Source organism: Pomacea canaliculata, linkage group LG12 (genome assembly GCF_003073045.1).
Source record: "Pomacea canaliculata isolate SZHN2017 linkage group LG12, ASM307304v1, whole genome shotgun sequence".
Lineage (NCBI taxonomy): Eukaryota > Metazoa > Mollusca > Gastropoda > Architaenioglossa > Ampullariidae > Pomacea > Pomacea canaliculata.
The window spans coordinates 7,643,455-7,662,035 of NC_037601.1; the positions used below are offsets into that span (position 1 = coordinate 7,643,455).

The 18,581-nt window shown below is 36.2% G+C and overlaps 2 protein-coding genes across 2 annotated transcripts; one reads left to right on the top strand and one right to left on the bottom strand.

Moving 5' to 3' along the window:
• The first annotated feature begins 2 nt into the window (after positions 1-2).
• Positions 3-13,307, top strand: LOC112553186 (exosome complex exonuclease RRP44-like). The gene is given in 24 exon segments (XM_025220241.1): positions 3-368; positions 982-1,044; positions 1,461-1,555; positions 2,362-2,537; positions 2,890-2,963; positions 3,179-3,334; positions 3,877-4,032; positions 4,215-4,337; positions 4,584-4,721; positions 5,649-5,673; positions 5,676-5,794; positions 6,098-6,214; positions 6,715-6,816; positions 7,574-7,638; positions 8,241-8,325; positions 8,584-8,711; positions 9,180-9,266; positions 9,415-9,571; positions 10,162-10,382; positions 11,454-11,544; positions 11,675-11,752; positions 12,175-12,333; positions 12,654-12,776; positions 13,113-13,307. Coding segments are annotated over 24 exon segments (2,847 nt in total). The 5' UTR covers positions 3-143; the 3' UTR covers positions 13,197-13,307.
• Positions 13,249-18,551, bottom strand: LOC112553190. The gene is made up of 4 exons (XM_025220249.1): positions 17,829-18,551; positions 16,738-16,885; positions 15,599-15,742; positions 13,249-15,090 (listed from the first exon to the last, which is right to left on the bottom strand). The coding sequence occupies exons 1-4, from the start codon at positions 17,970-17,972 to the stop codon at positions 14,441-14,443; spliced, it is 1,086 nt and encodes a 361-aa protein (XP_025076034.1). The 5' UTR covers positions 17,973-18,551; the 3' UTR covers positions 13,249-14,440.
• Positions 18,552-18,581: the final 30 nt, after the last annotated feature.

An 18,581-nucleotide genomic window follows, 5' to 3' on the forward strand; every position in this document is an offset into this window, starting at 1 on the left:
AACTCCCCTTCCTCGAGGAAACGTGCGTCTGAGCAACGGGAAAACGCATATTCTCATTGTTTTGCTACTTTTTGCTATTATTTTCCCTCTCAACAGTTTAGGGAACATACGAATCTATTCTTCTAAACAGTGTTAACCAAGAAATGTTGACATCAAAAATCTTTGTTAAGAAGACAAAGAGAGGAGGGGTGATGAAGGTGGTGCGAGAGCACTACCTCAGAGATGATATAACCTGCGGCTCGAAACTGTGTTGTATTTGCGAACATACGACATCAAAACAGCCGTTGGAAGAATCACCATTTAGCCGCAGCAGTCTGTGCCCTCGTGCTCATTATCTTTTGCCCGACACTAATGTTGTTCTTCACCAGGTAAACTTAATACCTATTTTCACAATAGTTGTAGTACTGTTTATTGTACTGTCCTTAATGATTAAGTTATTCATTTGTGGGTACTAACTAGATAGCTCCTGCGGTGCTTCTAACAGTGATAGATCAGTAATCAGTCCTCCCCACCAAATAGGTTTAGGAGAATGGTGGGGAAAGAATCATAAAGTCCTCATTTTATTCACCCCCACCAACGACTCCCTCACTGTAAGTGGGAAAAGATAAATGGTTTTATTGCTTAGTGAATTATAAGGGGCTCTTTAATTATACCAAAGACAATCCGTATGGAAAGGATGGGGGGGGGGGGAAGTCTGTCTCCTTCCACCTGTTACCGTCTTATGTGTAAAGAAAATTAAATACGGCAATAAGTGTTTCTTTTTGACAACTGAGTTGCAGTGGAAATGAGACGGAAAAAAAAACCCCCATTAGGTTTCCATTTGTTAATGCAAGTAGATTTGGTTTTTAAAGCGTTTTTGCTATATTAACTTCTTGTAAATTACATCTCTCTTTTTGTTTGTGTCTGATGTAAATTCTGAGATAAAGGGATTTTTTTTTTTTACAGTAGTACATGGCCTGACTGCTTATTTTATATTTTCAGATTGATGTCATCGAAGATCCAGTGGTCACAAATGTAATTATACTTCAGACTGTTTTGGATGAGGTGAATACTGAATTTTGAAAAGCATTATTGGTTTTAGTAGATAACAAGAACTAAATATAAGGTTGATCTGAGTTTGTCTGGTCTCTCCCTTGTATATTTAACTAATGAATAGAACAAAAATATTTTCTGTTTAAAATATAAACATCTTTTCAAAGCATACTTAAAAACTACCAGTAAACGTTGTTAACAGATGGCTTTGATGCTCAAGGAACCAATTTATGTATTGGTTTTTTTTTTCATTAGGACACTTTAAGTTCTTAGCATTTTGTTTAATAATAATTTCCAGAGTACAACAATCTATGACTTAATAATTTCATTTATTATATTTTTAAATTTCTTCAGATTCTAAAGAGAAAACTTGACTTTCATTATATAATATCAGTTGTTTGAGTGTAAATATGTAAATATACTTTCAGGTCAGGCATAGAAGTATTCCAGCTTATAAGAGGCTGAAAGATATGCTGGCAAACCCAGACAAACATTTCTACACTTTCTGCAATGAGTTCAACAAGTGAGTTAATAATTTTTGTAACCCTTACCCTAACCCCGATATGTCTGTTTGCTATGTGCTGACCCACACCAAAATCTGGCTAGTCAAAGGTGCTTTGCGTTTCTACTTTGAAATTCTATTTTCAGTAGGGTCCAGATACTTTCATTTTGAATGCTGGCAAATTAATGTGACTATTGTATTTGTTCAGATATTTGCTACATTTCCTGTCTCATATTTGAAAGTTGTTTTCCTTCTATTGTTGGATATGATAGTGTGAAGCATTTAAGAGCATGAGGATTTTTTTTTTACTTGCATAGTTAAGACATATAATGTAAAAACAAATCTTTGATTACATAGTGTAGTACAGTTTTAATAATATAGATTGCATAAAGTACAAATCACATTGTAAATTTTTTGTAGCACCTTAATGTTTTTTTGACATGTCAAGACAACTGTAATCTTATGCATAGGGTCAGGTGATGTATTCAAGCATAATATAAATGTCTATTGCTTATGCATGGTATGATTAAAAGTGCAAAAGATAGATGGAATGTAAAACTCACCTGTAATCAAATTATCCTGTTTTTAGTGAATAAAACATCTTCATCAGATTATTCTGTCAACATGAAGTGTGTGTGATTAGTAATAGTCAGATGAAGCAGATACAAATGTGAAAGCAGGTTGTATATTAAGTACATGAAGACATTGAAACTGTTTGTATAGTAAAAAATGAAATGTTGATAATTTGGATTTTTGGTTGCTTTGTTTTATTGTCAGCATTCAATTAAAAACTAATGCATATGTTGTAACAATTGTGGCTGTGACAGAAACACTTATATTGAACGAGAACCAGGTGAATCTGTCAACAATCGCAATGATCGGGCCATACGTCAAGCAGCAAATTGGTACAGCCAACATATCAAGAGTGTGAACATTGTTCTCATCACTGATGATAATGAAAACCGCAGCAAGGCAACCAAAATGGGGCTGGAGGCTTATACAGGTAAACTATGTCAATCAATACATTCCTAGGGGAGGTAGAAGGAGTTTGTGTCGGATGGAATTTCTTTTTTGACATTCAAAGCTTTTTAGTATAGGTTTTTTTTTCTTGTTTTGTTTTGGTTTTATGCGGAAGTTGCTAAATTACAAATACTTATACAGCAGCATTCTTATTGTTCTATTCGCACTTCTGCATTTTTCAATTTAATTTTCTTTGATTCACTGTGTGTTTCTTTATTGGTTATTTTGTTTTAATTTAATTGTCTTAGCTCATTTTTTCACATTATGTCCTTATCACCCTTTCCCCTCATTTGTTTAGGCTTTCTTTGAGCTGAGCAAGTTTGTGTTTGTTTTAGTTCATGAATACATCAAGAGTCTGAAAGATGCTGGTTCCCTTCTTGACCGTCTAGCCAATCCTTTGTCCAGAATTGTAAGTGCAAGATTGTGTTTAGAGTATTTTTGCTCAGCATACACCATATGAGAGTATGTGGATGATCTGGATGCAGGGAAAGATATAAAAGTGGAGAATGCATTTATTGAAATATGCTGTTGTCATCTTGTGTCTTTTATATGTCATATATGTGTATATATATTAACACATTTGTTGATGCATGTTTCATGCCACACAATCTTTTTTAATTACAGACAATTCAAGGGGGCAAAGTACTTTTTCCAGAACACTTGCCTCTCTCTGAAATACAGCGAGGAATACGCTCAGGAAAGTACTTACAGGGCACCTTCTTTGCCAGTCGAGAAAATTATCTGGAGGCAAACATCTCAGTAGAAAATCGAGACAGCATGGTACAGAAAAATTTACTGCTTGTAATTGTTTCTTGAGGCTAGCATGATTATTTGTTGGATTACCCAGGGTTGTTCATGGAAGTATTTCAAGCGTAATTTGACATGGTCTTTTGCAGCACTGTCTTTTGTGCATGGTTACTCTTCACCTAAATTTGTTATATTTACAACCTGGTGAATTTTCTTATGAAAATTTAATAAACAATCTAGAATAATAAAATGTATTTTTAATTAGTGTATGATATGATTTATCTGGCTGTCCACAAAAATGTTTGATGTTGCAAAGTGATGAAGACAGTAAAAGAAACTAAAAATTTAATGGTGTGGAAAAATTGTGTATTTCTTGTCTTACAGATAAATATTTGAGAAATAAATTACTATATAAACAAGTTTTCAAGTTTCCTAAATGGACCACTTTTTAAAGGGGTTGGGGGACTTTAAAATGTCTAAAATGGCAATAACCTAAAAGTCTTGTATAATACTGACATCTCTGATCTAATAAAGCCTTCATACCTCAAATGCTTTAAAAAAAATCTTGTCACCAGGTATTTATTCAAGGGATGATTAACCTGAACCGCTCGGTGGATGGTGATATAGTTGCCATAGAGATGTTACCAGAAGAGAAATGGAGCTGTCCTTCATCGCTCGTTCTTGTGGACAGAGAAGAGCAGCAAACAGAAGAAGATGACATAGATGATAGTGTGAGAAGAGAGGATATCTTGTTTTAATTTTATTTTATCTTGCTTTTTGTGTTATTCTTCTCTTCTGGTTGGCATTTTAATGTACTTAGAGTTGATTTTTCTCCCACTTTTTAAATATATTAATTTTTCTTAGATGCATACTGTAGTGGCTAGAATCCTCCAAGGTGTATGTGTGTTTGCAGGAACGGGAAGTGAAAAATCTAGTTCCAAAGGAACTTCGTCAACCAACTGGCAGAGTGATTGGCATCATCAAGCGCAACTGGCGTCAGTATTGTGGTGTCCTTCAACCTTCTCTTCTCAAAGAGGTCTAAACCTACTTTTTTTCCCTTATACTGTTTTTATATTACCTCAATCTTGTTAGATTTAAAGCATTAAAATGAGATTATTCTTTTCTTGTGAACTACTATGTCTAACTAATGTTCTTAAATTAGTTTGATGGTAGAAATAATTTTAAGAATTGAAACGATATGTATACATTTTTGTTTGCACGGATATTTTAAGATGGTATGTGGTATAAAACTGTAGGATTTTGTCTTCTTCTTCTTGCGTAGAGCACACGCCATCTCTTTGTGCCAGCTGAGAAGAAGATCGCGAAGATCCGTATAGAAACTCGTCAGGCAGAAGGTCTCAGCAACAAACGCATCATTGTAGCCATTGACAGCTGGCCTCGTACTTCCAGATATCCTCTGGTTAGTTTCTTATTATTCTTTCTGCAGGGCATTTCAGCCTATTGTGAAAAAAGGAGAGCTATATTATAAAATGACAAAATTCCTCAAAGTTGTCACTTGTGGCATTTAAAGTTTTTTTTCCTACCGCTAGATGTTTCTCCAAAGTGTCCATTCAATAATTCTGGCTGAAATAGTAACAATTAATAAAAGATTTAGCTGTGTACTGCTCTTTCTTTAGTTCCAATTTTTCATGAGAAAGTGAGGGCAATAAACAGTAAAAAGTTTTATGAAATGTTTTAATTTTCCTTCTATGCAATGATTGTTAACACCTTCCGTGCTATGATAGATTTAGCACCTTGCTATTCTCCTCTACTCGATAGATTTGTGCACACACACAAAAAAAAAAAAAAAAAAGTAGTGAAAGTGGATGTCATGAGAAGTTTGGTCAACTATACAAGGGTGTTCGCACCCTCCATTTCCTCCCCACTTCCCCTCACATAGTTGATTGGCTGGTTTAGTAGGAAAGTGCTTCCACCTTGAGGTGATCTTGCACTATTGGGGAAAGGGAGGGGGAGGAAACCAGAGTACCTAGAGAAATCCTTCAATGCCTAGCTCTGTGAATGGGTGTTCTTTTGCACACACTCACCATAGTCAAAGAAGAGTGGACCGAACCAAAAATTAATAGGCTGGCAAATTTACCTTTAGATGTCATATTAAAACTGCTGGTGGAAACTGGTATTATGGAAGGAAGATGTCATTTTAATAATTAAACAAAAAATTGGAATAACTGATTAATTTAATCTTCATCTTTAATTTCTTTGAGATTTCAATAGTGGATGCCTTGCTGGTTGGAATTCCTCCTTTGTTAGGCTGAACCTTTACAAGCCCTATAAAGCTAGCTAGCTATCAACTGCACTGAAATAAAATATGAAAGCATTGTTTTTTCAGGGTCACTTTGTCCGTGAACTTGGCATGGTGGGGATAAAGAGACTGAGAATGAAGTCCTGTTATTGGAGCATGACATTCCTCACAGCAGTTTCTCCCAGGCTGTCCTCAGTTGCTTGCCTCAGGTGCCCTGGGGCATTAACGATGAGGTGAGCACAATACCCTCTTTCTGGTCTCATTCATCATGGATTGGTGCAACTTTAATGATACAGTATTCAAATGTGTCTGCTTTAAGCAAATATAATGCGTTAATTACACCTTGTAAAGAATGAATGTTGTTGCTAATTTCATGCTTAAATATGTGCATTTTTTGTGCACATTCACCATGTTTATTCACTATTTTTTTACTTAAAAAATTCTGTACAAGAGATAATTTTACTTCATTGATTGATTACTTGTTTAACATGTTTCCATTGTTATACTGCAAAGTAAAATGGCTCATTATCAATCAGGATCTACAGAAAAGGATCGACCTTCGCCACCTTGATATCTGCAGTGTGGACCCTCCTGGTTGTACAGACATTGATGATGCCCTGCACTGTCGGCGACTGGAAAATGGCAACTTTGAGGTAAGACTGGTTTTTCCAAGGGCCTTTAAAATGTGAATTTGCTTATGCATATTGCACAACTTCAACAATTGTTTGGATATCTGCAGAAAGCCATTTAGTAAGGAACTGACAAACAGCTGTTGCCATGGAATTAATGGCTGTTATCGTTGATAATGAGTTGCTCTTTACACAGTCTGGTTTCCTTTTTATTCTGTTTTCACAGTTTTTATAATTTTTTTCACTTCACAGCATTAAAATATGAATGATTGTTCATTGAATAAATTTTTCCAAAGAATGTTTTATTCCTGATCTTTTCATACATAATAAAGCAATTATTTTTTTATTCATAATAAGCAAATGAATAAGTAATGGATAGACCTCAGTACTTTGCTGCAAAAACTATTAAAGTAAACAAACAACAACAAAAAAACCCACCTCAGTTTGATTTGCCTCTGTGTGGAATAACTGAGGCTTCTTGGAGTAAAGCATTTCATTCTAACAAGCAGTATGGTCTTTATCAGGTAGGTGTGCACATAGCAGACGTAAGCCACTTCATCCGGCCTAATACAGCCTTGGACAAAGAGGCAGCTAGCAGAGGAACAACAGTGTACCTGTGTGATCAGGTAATTTTTTTTCTGTGATTAGCCACTTTGAGCTTTATATGCCATGTGTCAAAAAAAGTGGTCTCTTTAATACAGTTAATCTTTATATGGACCTGTTTCCATGGATTCCAACTTGACCTTGGTTTATTGCAGTGAGGGAAAAGCTTAGAAGCTATATGTGCCACAGTGGATAAGTTTTACTGCTAAATTGGATAGCTTCACAGTATAGTTCATGATGCTTTGCCCATGCCAGAAAACACAACTCCATAACTGCCAAGAACAATAAGCTGTGGAGACAGGTCCATTACCAGAATACCCCCCAGAAAAAAGATGAGAGCAATATAGTAATTAGGCAAGTAGATAATTAGTTCTTTAGAATAGCTGAGATTAGTTCTTGTACTTGAAGCCTGTTACCTTTAACTCTGGACATGGCTTGGGCTTTAAAGTATATGTTAAAATTGTTAACCCAAGCATACTGCACATAATACTGAATTGCATAAATGTACCAGCTAATTGCTTGCCATAGGAACAAACACAGACCAACTGAAGGCACACAGGTTGTGAAGCTGGGGGCAGAGAGAAAATTTGCTTGTATTAAGAATGTGTGGCACACCCGATTGATTGAAACATCAATGGTTTCACTTATTTTGTTTTCTGGGGCTTCATTTTGAGATGTGGGGATGGACCTTTAGACTTTAGAATTAATCCTTTCTGGTGATGTTGCCTTACTGGGATGTAATAAATCATGCTTCTAAATTTTAGTTCTTGCTTATTTCAGAGAATAGACATGGTGCCAGAGTTGTTGAGTTCTAACTTGTGCTCTCTTCGCAGCAATGTTGAAAGGTAAACTATCTGTTTTTGAAGAGTTATTGTCGTCTGTGTGGGTAATATTTTTTAAGTGTTGTTTATTTATTCCATGCTATGCTCCTTGTAGCTTTCAGTAACAGAATTAATGACTTTAATTTCAAAGAACTTATTGTTTAGCATCAGATAACAGGCTCAGAAAGAATTCACTTGCATTTAAATAATAAGTTTTTAGCTTTACCCATTGCTTTCTCTACAAAAGTGATCAAGTTGTGTTATGAACATTAAGATAACATCTCTAAATTCAGAAAATCTGCTTTTAATTAAGACAAGACATTTCATTACAGCTGACAGCTGTAAGACAACATATAAGAGCTGACATTTATTTTCTAGTTTGTTTTTATTTTTTTTTAATTTTCTGTTTTGTTAGTCTGATGAAAAGAAAGGAATCTGTTAAAAAAAAAGCTGCTTGCACTCTGTTTACAATCATATATCTTTACCTAGTCTTGGATTACAAATCATTGTACAATAGAACTTCACTTGTTTAGTGTAGTTATTGCTTATTCAAAATATAAAATTTTTGTTGCTGTTATTTCAATGAGAGGGTTTATTAGTTGTGGCTGCATCTTCTTCATGTGCAGATTTGCCTTTTCTGTTATATGGGAAATGAGTGAAAATGCTAAGATATTGAATACAAAGTATATGAAAAGCATCATATTTTCACGGGTAAGTGCTTTCATTGATGAACTTGGTATTTATTTCTTTGATAAAACAAGGGGTGCATGTTCGAGAGAAAGATAATTTCTGTATCGAAATAGCCTAGGCACTAAATTTTGCAGTCTCCTTATACCTAATCTTGACATTAATTCTTATGAATGTAATTACTAGTTTGTGCATCTGCTTATTTTAAATTGCAGACCTGTTTTCTAAATTATGACTAACATGTGTTCTTAATTATGACTGCATCTAATACAATCATTACAGGCTTCATTGACTTATGCTGAAGCACAGATGATGATTGATGATACCAGCCGACAGGATACTGTGACTGTCAGCTTACGACACTTAAACAGACTTGCCAAAATTCTGAAAAAGCAGCGCATTCAGAATGGGTATGCATACTTACAAAATTTTTTTTTTTTAAAGATATGTAGTTTTGGCTATTGTGTACGATGAATGTTGGACATTCAGTAACCTAATTTATATAGCTTGAACAGCAATACATTTGACAAGATAATAACAACTTTTAAAGAGCTGAATACATTTTCGAGGTCTACCAGAGCAACATCACAGCAGTGATGACATGTAAGTGCTTTATTAAGAGTCTGTGAGATAGTGGATCAGACGTGAATTGGCATATCCATGACCTGGCATCCATATGTACATGGCAGTGTCTTTAGGAGGGTTGTTTGCTCCTGTTATATCCTCTGATATCTTGTATTCAGCTCAGCCCATCCCAGCTGTTTGAAATATATTTCACTCCAATCATCCTTTAAATTAAACCAATCAAATGTAAATGCCATAATCATTGCTTGATGCTGTAAAATGTTTTAACTGATGAAGACTTTCTTGATCTGTAGTGCACTCTGCCTGGCATCTACAGAAGTTCGCTTCTATGTAGACAGTGAGACGCATGACCCCATCGATGTGCAGGTGAAGGAACTTAGGTGAGGAAACAGCTTCTTAATTTGTCATTCATAAAACTGAAAAGTTGTTAGTGGTTGAATAACTCTTTATATTCCTCAATTTAAAAAAGCAAAAATTCCCTATGAATTATAGGGCTTGTAAATAAAAATACTTTTTTTTCAATTGCAGGGAAACAAATTCCATGGTGGAGGAGTTTATGTTGCTTGCAAACATCTCGGTGGCTGAGAAGATCAAGTCGGAGTTTCCAAACTCTTCATGTTTACGCCGCCATCCTGCACCTCCTCCCTCTAATTTTGAACCCCTTATCAAGGCAGCAGCTTCTAAGGTAGGACAATAAAGGTCCAAAAACTAGAGGTGTTGCTGCTGGCAGTTTTCATGCCACTGAATTTATATGAAAAATATTTTTTGTTGCTCATTTGTCTGATTTACCATCACACAAATCCTACTTAATACTTAAGTTGAAACAGCCTCTGTATTTATTGCATTAAAATATTTACTTGTCTCTTGTTGTGGAAAATTTTCAGTGGTCTAAGTTTCTTTCTAGTTTCTCTGACATTGTTAAAGCTATGGCATGAAAACATGTTTATGCATCATCAGTATATATACACACTTTCAACAAATGACAAGGTCTTATCATCAAGGAAAGCTCAAGTAGCATGCTGAAGTCTACATATGCATAGACTCTTCAGAATTTATTTCTTCAGTTTTAAAGTGCCAGATTTTTATCCTAACTGAGCTGTCACTTTTTGTTTAATGACAGCCTGAGTGTGAACAATAGTCAGGTCGAGGAAGCAAGTACCAGTGGTGTTGAAGGTTACCATGTGACCTTTGTATCACATTTCTAGCCAATGCCGCTGCTAGGTTTACTTAATTACATCAGCAGAAGGATTATTTCTACTAAATATATGTCTGCAGAATTTGAAGCTGGATGCCTCCTCAGGCAAAGCCTTGTCAGACAGTCTTGATAAGGCCATCTTTCCTGAAAACCCATTCTTCAACACCATGTTACGCATCATGACCACCCGCTGCATGATGCAAGCTGTGTACTTCTGCAGTGGCATGCTGCCAGAAGAGGAATACCAGCATTATGGCTTGGCCACGCCCATTTACACACATTTCACATCTCCTATCAGAAGGTAAGCATGGACATGCCAGCCAGAATATTTCAGTGACATTTTCATGGCAGTAGTGTTTTAGATTGGTTCTTCTTTAGCAGACTTTTATCTGTGACAGCTGATTTCAAATAAAAAAAATGTATAGAACAGAATCCCAGCATGAGGCCAGGATCTTCACTTCACATTACCAGGCCAGTACTCTCTCACCGAAAACATGCGTGCACACACAAAGTACCATGGACAACACAGGACTACACGAATGGAGTTACTGCAAGATGTATTGCCAAAACAAGAAAGCCTTTAACGCTCTTTTGAAACTTGACACAGGCTAAATGGTTTTGAACAGAATGGCAGAGAGTTCCGTAGCTTAGTTCCATTGCATAAAAGAATTGCTTGCCCAAACATTTGGTGTGTTTGGCAGGTGTAGGATAGGATGGTCTGCTGAAGAAAGACTCTTTGAGAATAGTGATCGTACTAAATATTGAGGCAAGGGGGAAGTGATAGGTGAAACCGTGAAATGTGAAAGTCCAGCTTGTAATCAACTTGAGCAGATGCTGGATTTGCAGTACTGACAGGCTTTGCTTGCAGTGTTTGCTTGTCCAGGTTTTGTGGCACTAAGCAAAGTTTTATGGCTGACGAAAGCCAACACAACTTAAGGATGACATGGTATGACCTTTTGTCCTTACATTTGTAAAATATTTCTTCATTTCTGCATTCATCATTGATCTTTCAGTTTTTTTCATATGATAATATGCTAAATAAGTATTTTTACTCTTTTGAGTTAGGGCTTAGTCTGCCAATATGTTGATTGGTAATGACCACTAAAGTTTCTTCTGTTGCAGAGCATATTGTCAAAGTTGGTGATAGGGAGATCAAATTTCTCTAGTTCAGATTCACAAAAAAGATGGATAATAAATGAAGGCATATTAATCTTATCAGTTTGTTGCTTATACAAAGGATAGCACATATCATTAAATGTAAAATATTTCCACACACTGTACCAGACACGATGAGACAGCTGGCAAGCAAAGATTTGTGTGAAAGAGCAAGGGGCCTCTGTGACTAAAGCCTGATCTTTTGTGATTTATCTAGATACTCAGACATCATTGTCCACAGACTGCTAGCTGTTTGCATTGGAGCTGATGCTTCCTACCCTGAGCTGCTTGACAAACACCGAACGCAGGTACTTTCACATTTTGTGCATAGTTCTGTCAGTATTGTTTGTTACAGTCATTGTATGGACTATGTCAGTCAAGAGAGTTGTAAAGCTTCTTAAGTAATCCCTTTGTTCTTCACATTATGGTTTTGTGCAGGTGTTGTGCAATAATCTCAACTATCGCCACAAGATGGCACAGTATGCGGGTCGAGCTTCTGTCAACCTTCACACACAGGTATGTTGCCAAGTACACCTTTGCTTGCAAAAACTTGTCCTGGTGCTTCATTTATAGCAGTACCATGTTTGCAGTCCTTGCATATGACCATTGTATCTTGTTGCTTTGGGGTTTGTTTTTTTTTTAACCTTGACATGTTTTCGTAACTTTCTGAAATAACAGGACATAGTTTTGCTATCTCTTCTTTAACACTGTTACTTTATTAACAATAAACTGTTCTGTCGGAGAACACAACATTTGTCATTTGCTTCCTACATCTCAATCTCCTTATGTAGGTTTGTGCTGGTTCCCAAGCAGAGTATGAAAAACGGGGGAAAAAACAACCCATAAATCCTTTGCTTCTTTTCAGTTTTAGAAGGGATCGCAATACTGCTACTGATTGTTTGCTGGTTTAATTCTATAACTTACTTTTCTTCCAACAGCTGTTCTTTAAAACCCGTGTCCAGGATGAAAACGGCTATGTGCTTTTTGTGAAAAAAAATGCACTGCAAGTTTTGATACCGAAGTATGGTCTGGAGGGCACTCTTTTTCTGAATACACCTGATAAAGGAGTTGGTAGCATTTTTAAATATAATGAAGAGGTTAGTTTGGAAGTGTTCATTTCTGATATTTTGTTACTTAGTTATTATATTTTCTGTATGTTTTAGTTTTATATGTGCATTACTGTTTATGCATTATTGTAATTAAGAAAAAGTATCAGTATTTTTGTAGCAATAACTTATTGTTTTCTTGGGTCACAAAAGTGCAACATCTGGCAAAAAATAATTTTACAGGTTTTTTCTTTTTTTAAAAAATTTTTGATAACAATTCAGCCACATCTATCTGCACTTGCATAAAAATCCAAAATAAGAAAGTAATTTTACAAAAGTCCATAGGAAGTCCATTTGTGATGATTGTACAGGAAAATACGCAGAGTGCAGGAGAAGTGGTGTTCCGCGTGTTTGATCCCCTTACAGTTCAGCTGTCTATTGACCGGTCTAATGTGCAACACTTGAAGCTCTCTGTACGACTTGTCCACCCATATGTAAGTTGCAGAAGTTGGGTGTTTTTTTTTTTATAAGTTATCAGGTATCATCACATTGTGAAGAATATCTACCTTTATCCTTTTTTAATGGCGTCACCTTAAAATCAGAGATCATAATTTTGGTGTAAAGGGCAATGACTGGGCACCATTTAAGTATTGAAAAAAAAAAAAATGAACAAAAGACTTAAGTTCATATGCTGTTGTTCTGGGAGTAAAATAGTGTTATTTTGGGGATATACATGTGCAAACTGTATAGGAAGAGTTATAGCTTTTCATCTACTTGCCGACCCTTGTGCAGCATGCTAATGTGATTATTATTTTTAAATAAACTATTAGATACCAGGATTCAGTGTTCCACCAGCAAGAGAAGGCCAAACAACAGAGGGGACCGAACCACCTTCCAAAAAGAAAAAGGTGTGAGAAGGAAACGTGCCTGTCAGCTGTTTCTGAAAAAATGTAAATGATGATAAACTGTCATGTATACATACATTTATAACAAAAATATAATAAAGATTTTGCTGTTGAAAACAAGTAATTATTGTGGCAGTGTTTCTTTGTACTAGTGACATTTTACCTTATTAATTTTTTTAACAACCAATTATGCAAGTGTAATGGTAAGAGCATCAGTATTATGGCAATTAAAAAGCAACTTAACATTTGCATGCTCAGAGAGATAAGTACTTTCCCTCTCTGTTAGCATGTGTGCAGACGTTCACAAAGAGATCTGAAAATGAATGTACATACTCTTTGAACCATATTTGACAGCATGCAGGCACACGTGATAAGCTTGTCATAAAATCTAAAAGCTGACAGAAAAGAGAGGTGATGAAATGTATAATACATTCATCAACCACATAAAAATTAACTTTTTTCCTTCACTAAACATAGCGATACTCAGTGCTCACAAAGCAGGTATTGCATTTCGTGACTCATGGCTGCCCTTCCTAAGTTTCTGACATCATGAATGGATGGTTGCGTTAAAATATATGTTGTTGAAATAGAATTGTGCATGCTGATTGAATGTAAATTTCATAACTTGTGTTTGTGAGGCAAGTCACCTGAAAAGTTCAAAATAAGTTGTGAAAAGGGTGCTGAAATCAGCTTAAAGGTAAAAAGTTCACCATAGAGCTGGAAAGTATGGTTCAACCCAGAGGAGGGCATGTCAGCCAATAAGCAACCACTAGGGTGTTCCTCACCTGTCATCCCTGGATCAAACCATTCTTTCCTGCCCCAGGACAGAAGTTCAACCTGGACAGGCAGTCTACAAGGCTGAGATCCCTGGCACTTTTTCTTTATGATATAATTAAGTTAAAGTTATGTCAAGATGACATTTTTTTTTTTTAGTTATGTGTCACAGATCATGTAAAAGTCGCCTTAGCTTCATTTTTTTAAATATGCAATTTAGCATAATGGGGTTAAAAAAAAACCATCAGCAGCTTGAAATGTTTCTGGAGATGATGCACATATTAAAAAAAAAAAGCAAGATTCTAATACTAGAACAGCACTAAAGATGACTGCATACCAGCACACAAAATATATCACTGCATACCAAAAGCACATACTCACAAAAAACTTGAGATGTTATCACATAGAGTTAAATGAAAGACTTGCTCAGTCACATCAACCTTTGGAAGACTATGAATTCACAGGCATGTCAGCTGAAATCATCCATAACATAGCCTGCTGTTTGAGTGGTCTCTGAGATAAAGATAGTCAATCAACTGGCTTGGAAGTTGAAGTTGGGAAAGTTTCTTGTAACTGCAGGTTTTACCTATCGCTTTTCGCACCACAAGTCGGCATGTCTGCTTCAGGGTAAGTACTTTAGGCTGGGTGTCTAGCAACCACTCTGCCAGCCACCCAGACTCAAGTGCCTGAATAGAGTTTTTTGCAGCAAAGTGTCTGAGATCCAGCCTCAGCAAACTTTTGTCTTTCCGGAGATCATATCCTGCTTGGTGCAAAACACTCAAACTCTGCACAATGCCATCAACGTTTTCTCGTAACACCATCAGCAAGTTGATCAAAACTGTATTGCCTTCATCATCCTCTTCCTGTGTCAGTCCTCCTCTTCTTATAAGTTCATCAACGAAATATGGATTGTAACAATGTACCTCCGAGGCCATATGCAGTGGGGTCTTTCCCATCTGTTCTGTTTTGAGCAAGTCAGCACCATGGTCCAAAAGGAAGTCAAAGACAACATAGGACTGCTGGTGACAGATGCAGTGATGGAGATAAGTATTTCCTGTTGTAAACCGCATGCTACCTCCTTCCTCCTCATCTTCAATGGTGATGCCAACCTGCTTGTTGATCTCAGCACCTGCAGAAAATACACACACGAAGAATAGACAAAGCAGCGGACAAGAATATTTCAAGATAAATTCTTCGACCATAAACCCATGGAATATCAAGTATCCATGATAATGTCTTTGCATGAGTTGTACCTTGTGATTTTGTGAGACTGCTTTATAGCACTCGCGCAATTTTCAGTCATTCCCAACATAAATCAATAACTCTTAACATATTACCAATTTTCAGCATAAATCAATTATTCTCTTAACATAAATCAATGATTTAAGTCTGTAGGCATTATCTGACATCACGGCATTACATCCTAAGCTTGGTCATCTTGTGGAACCAATAGAAGCTTTAGTTGTATTAATGGAAGTATCAGTAATATTAAATTCAAGATGGCACTTCCTGGAATTGCTTATATAAATGCTTATATGAAATAATCTGCCATCATGCCAAAGCAGCTGCTGGAAAATCCCTAAAGAAATGGTCACAACTGCTTCTTTTTAAAAGTAAAACGCTACTGAGGCCCATACCTGCTAACAACAGCATCTCAGCTAGCTCTGGATCAAAAGGCCAACCTTCTTCTGGGATGTGACGAAGCACAAGCTGCAAGGGTGTTAAAAACCAGCAATCTGCCCCATTGTAAGTGATCTTTCCCTGGCGATTCGGATCTGCACCTGATTGTAAAATAACCATCCATGCATCAATGATTGTCGCAAAAGCTTCATGTATGGTAGAAAACATGTCTAACCCTTGTTACTCTCTGGTTAATCAGAGTTTATAAGTTCCTTTATGAAATACACTAATATACAATAATATCAAAAACCATTGTGGAGTATGTTCTTGCCAACTGCACATGATTTTAATTTTTTTCATTATAAAATTCATTTGTATACAGATATGCAAACAAAACTCTTGTAATACTCTTCAATATTCCTAAACCTATTTGCGCTTTTCTTTTGTTTCACAGACATTTTCATCTTGGCACAAATCAGAAGTTCCTAGAGCCATTTTATATGTAATGTTGTTTCAAAGAAATCGCTATCATATCTTTATAATTGTTAGAAATACATTCAAAATCATCAAACTTGTTCGTCTGTTGCTCAAAATTTTTCTATTGTCTCCCTCTGACCTCATGAGACTCTAAATAAAACTGGAAATGTGACATGGAAGAAAAGTCATTTCTCGTCATGTCATTTTCTGCCTGCTTTATTACACAACAAGCATTGATCTTAATGTTTTGTGTTAGAGTGTGTTTTGCTAAGATTGCAATTATATGAAACGAAAAACTATTTCCTTCTAAAATTGTTCTAGCACCACCTGGTACATTTTGTGGACTACATATTTGGTACAACTTTAGTATAGCACCAAAGTTGCTATTTACAACAGAAAGAGGATGATATGTAAGCTATTCCTTCAGTCACCTGACATTTGGAAGGACTACTTATTATGGTTTAGGGGTTAGTGTTAGAGATTACAGTTAGGGATTAGTTAGTGAATGGGCATCAACTGGGCAAAGCAGCCAGCATAAAATCCTATAATTTCTGTAACTCTGCCCCCTACATCTTCATTTCTGTATTAGAGGCATCGACTGTGATACTGTACAAAAGTTGTCTGCCATTCTCTATAGCACAGCTGCTTGGTAAAATGATCTTTAGAATCAATGACTTACCGTTTTCAAGAAGACAATGCACCATTTCCTTGTTTTTCCACTGGATAGCTATGCACAATGCAGGCAAATAAAAACGCCATGGAGGGTCATTAAATGTCAGAAGCTTATTAATCGTATAGCCTTTAAGCTTCTCTGCTGTCTCCTTCACCTGAAAAATGCAAGAACTACCATTGTTTCAGGTGACCCAGCTGGTGTTCAGATGGTTCAACAATTAAATAACAGTCTAGGGAAAAATGTCTCTCTTTAAAAACCTTTATTTTTATTAATTTTTTAAAAAAATATAAAACAGAAACACATTTTCTCAGACTCAGTTGTCTACTAAAAGTTCCCCAAGCCTTCTGAATACTGAGTACTCAATTTACTACCAACTATTTACGTACAAGACACTATGCCCATATATGTACCATAAGCTAAACCACTTTAACAGTTTATCTGTGTGGCAGAAAATGTTCTGGTCTCAAGCAGAAGAAACAGAAAATGATGTATTTTCTTGAGTCTTAAAAACTTCAGACCAAGTTAAACTTGAGATTTTGTTTGAGTTCAAATTTATAGTTTTTTTAAACATGATATTTCATGGCACAACAGATCGTCTACGTAACAGGCATCTTAAAGTGTTTATGGTGTTCGCCCTTATTGGTTACAATTGTATTTTTCGACGTCATATCAAGGTATTTAACATGACAAGTGATATCGTCTGCAATCTCATTGAATAGAAAGATGTGCTGTACAGATAGGCCGTGGAATTGTGTATAGTGAATGAGCTGCCTGATGATACAGATATTTTAGTTTTTTCGCATCAGTTGCCCAGCTGGTAAAGTTCGTAAAATTTGTTCCTTCGTTGTCCTGCTTTCATTTATTATGTACGATTTCTTGCCATTTTGCATCTTCTGTAGTCCAGTGTACAACTATATCCGTTTCCCTGCGATGACTAGAAATAACTATTAAATCCCTACTTGTGGTAAACATATTACTATAGTAATTGCAAACAGGTTTCTCCAGTTATGTGTACATGTCGTCTGCATATAGGCTAGTACTGAAGTTGTACGTAATAATTACTGTAAGTAAATACACTCAAGTATATTCCACCATACCTTCTCAACATCGTGTCGCAATAAAGCGTCTTTGAAATGAGACCCATGAGGATAAGAACTCTGAGTCAGTTTCTTTATACATCTGTCTATTATGGAAGGAACTTTTGCATAGAAATGAAGAATTATATCCAGATCAATGTCCATGATGTTCAGCAGACTAACAAACAGGAAGTCTTCAACTCGTCTTCAGAGGTTTTTGCCCCTGATTCTTGGCATCAGAGGAAAAGCAAGTTGACAGGGCTCTGTATGCAGCACATTAAAATGCTACCAGCAAAGAAGAGGCCTTGTCCAAACAGTAGAATAGTTTTTTGACTAAATATGTTACGACCCCGCATGGCCTAAACTCATAAACACTAGTTCAAAAACAGACTGCGAGCAGAAATAAGGGAAACAAATCAGACACTCTTGACACTGGAAGAGTTGCATTCCCATCCTCAAGGATTGCTGGCAGGTGATGAGGATGAGATCAATGTGTAAAGGAAAATGTCGTCAACGGACGTGTGAAGTACTAACTTTCTGCATACTGGTAGTCTGATCGTAAATTAAAATTATACAATAATTTCGTTTTGATCCATGCATGCGGCGAGTTTTATTTCAAAGAGGCCTTTTCGTGACGTCGTTATGGCAAGCAGATAACTTTCTTCTTTGAATGGCTTCTAACTACCACAACTTTCAGGTTTGGTGCAGAATGCAGTTTTCTCACTCATCGTCCAGCTCCACCCTAACATCTCTTTCCCGGTGAGCGTACCTGTG

What these genes read in the sequence shown, in the direction of transcription:
- LOC112553190 (XM_025220249.1), bottom strand. Translation starts at nt 17,972, where the DNA reads ATGGACATTGATCTGGATATAATTCTTCATTTCTATGCAAAAGTTCCT. An exon ending in TGCGACACGATGTTGAGAAG is followed by an intron (nt 16,886 to 17,828) that starts GTATGGTGGAAT and finishes TGCATTTTTCAG; the next exon opens with GTGAAGGAGACAGCAGAGAA. An exon ending in GCATTGTCTTCTTGAAAACG is followed by an intron (nt 15,743 to 16,737) that starts GTAAGTCATTGA and finishes TTTTACAATCAG; the next exon opens with GTGCAGATCCGAATCGCCAG.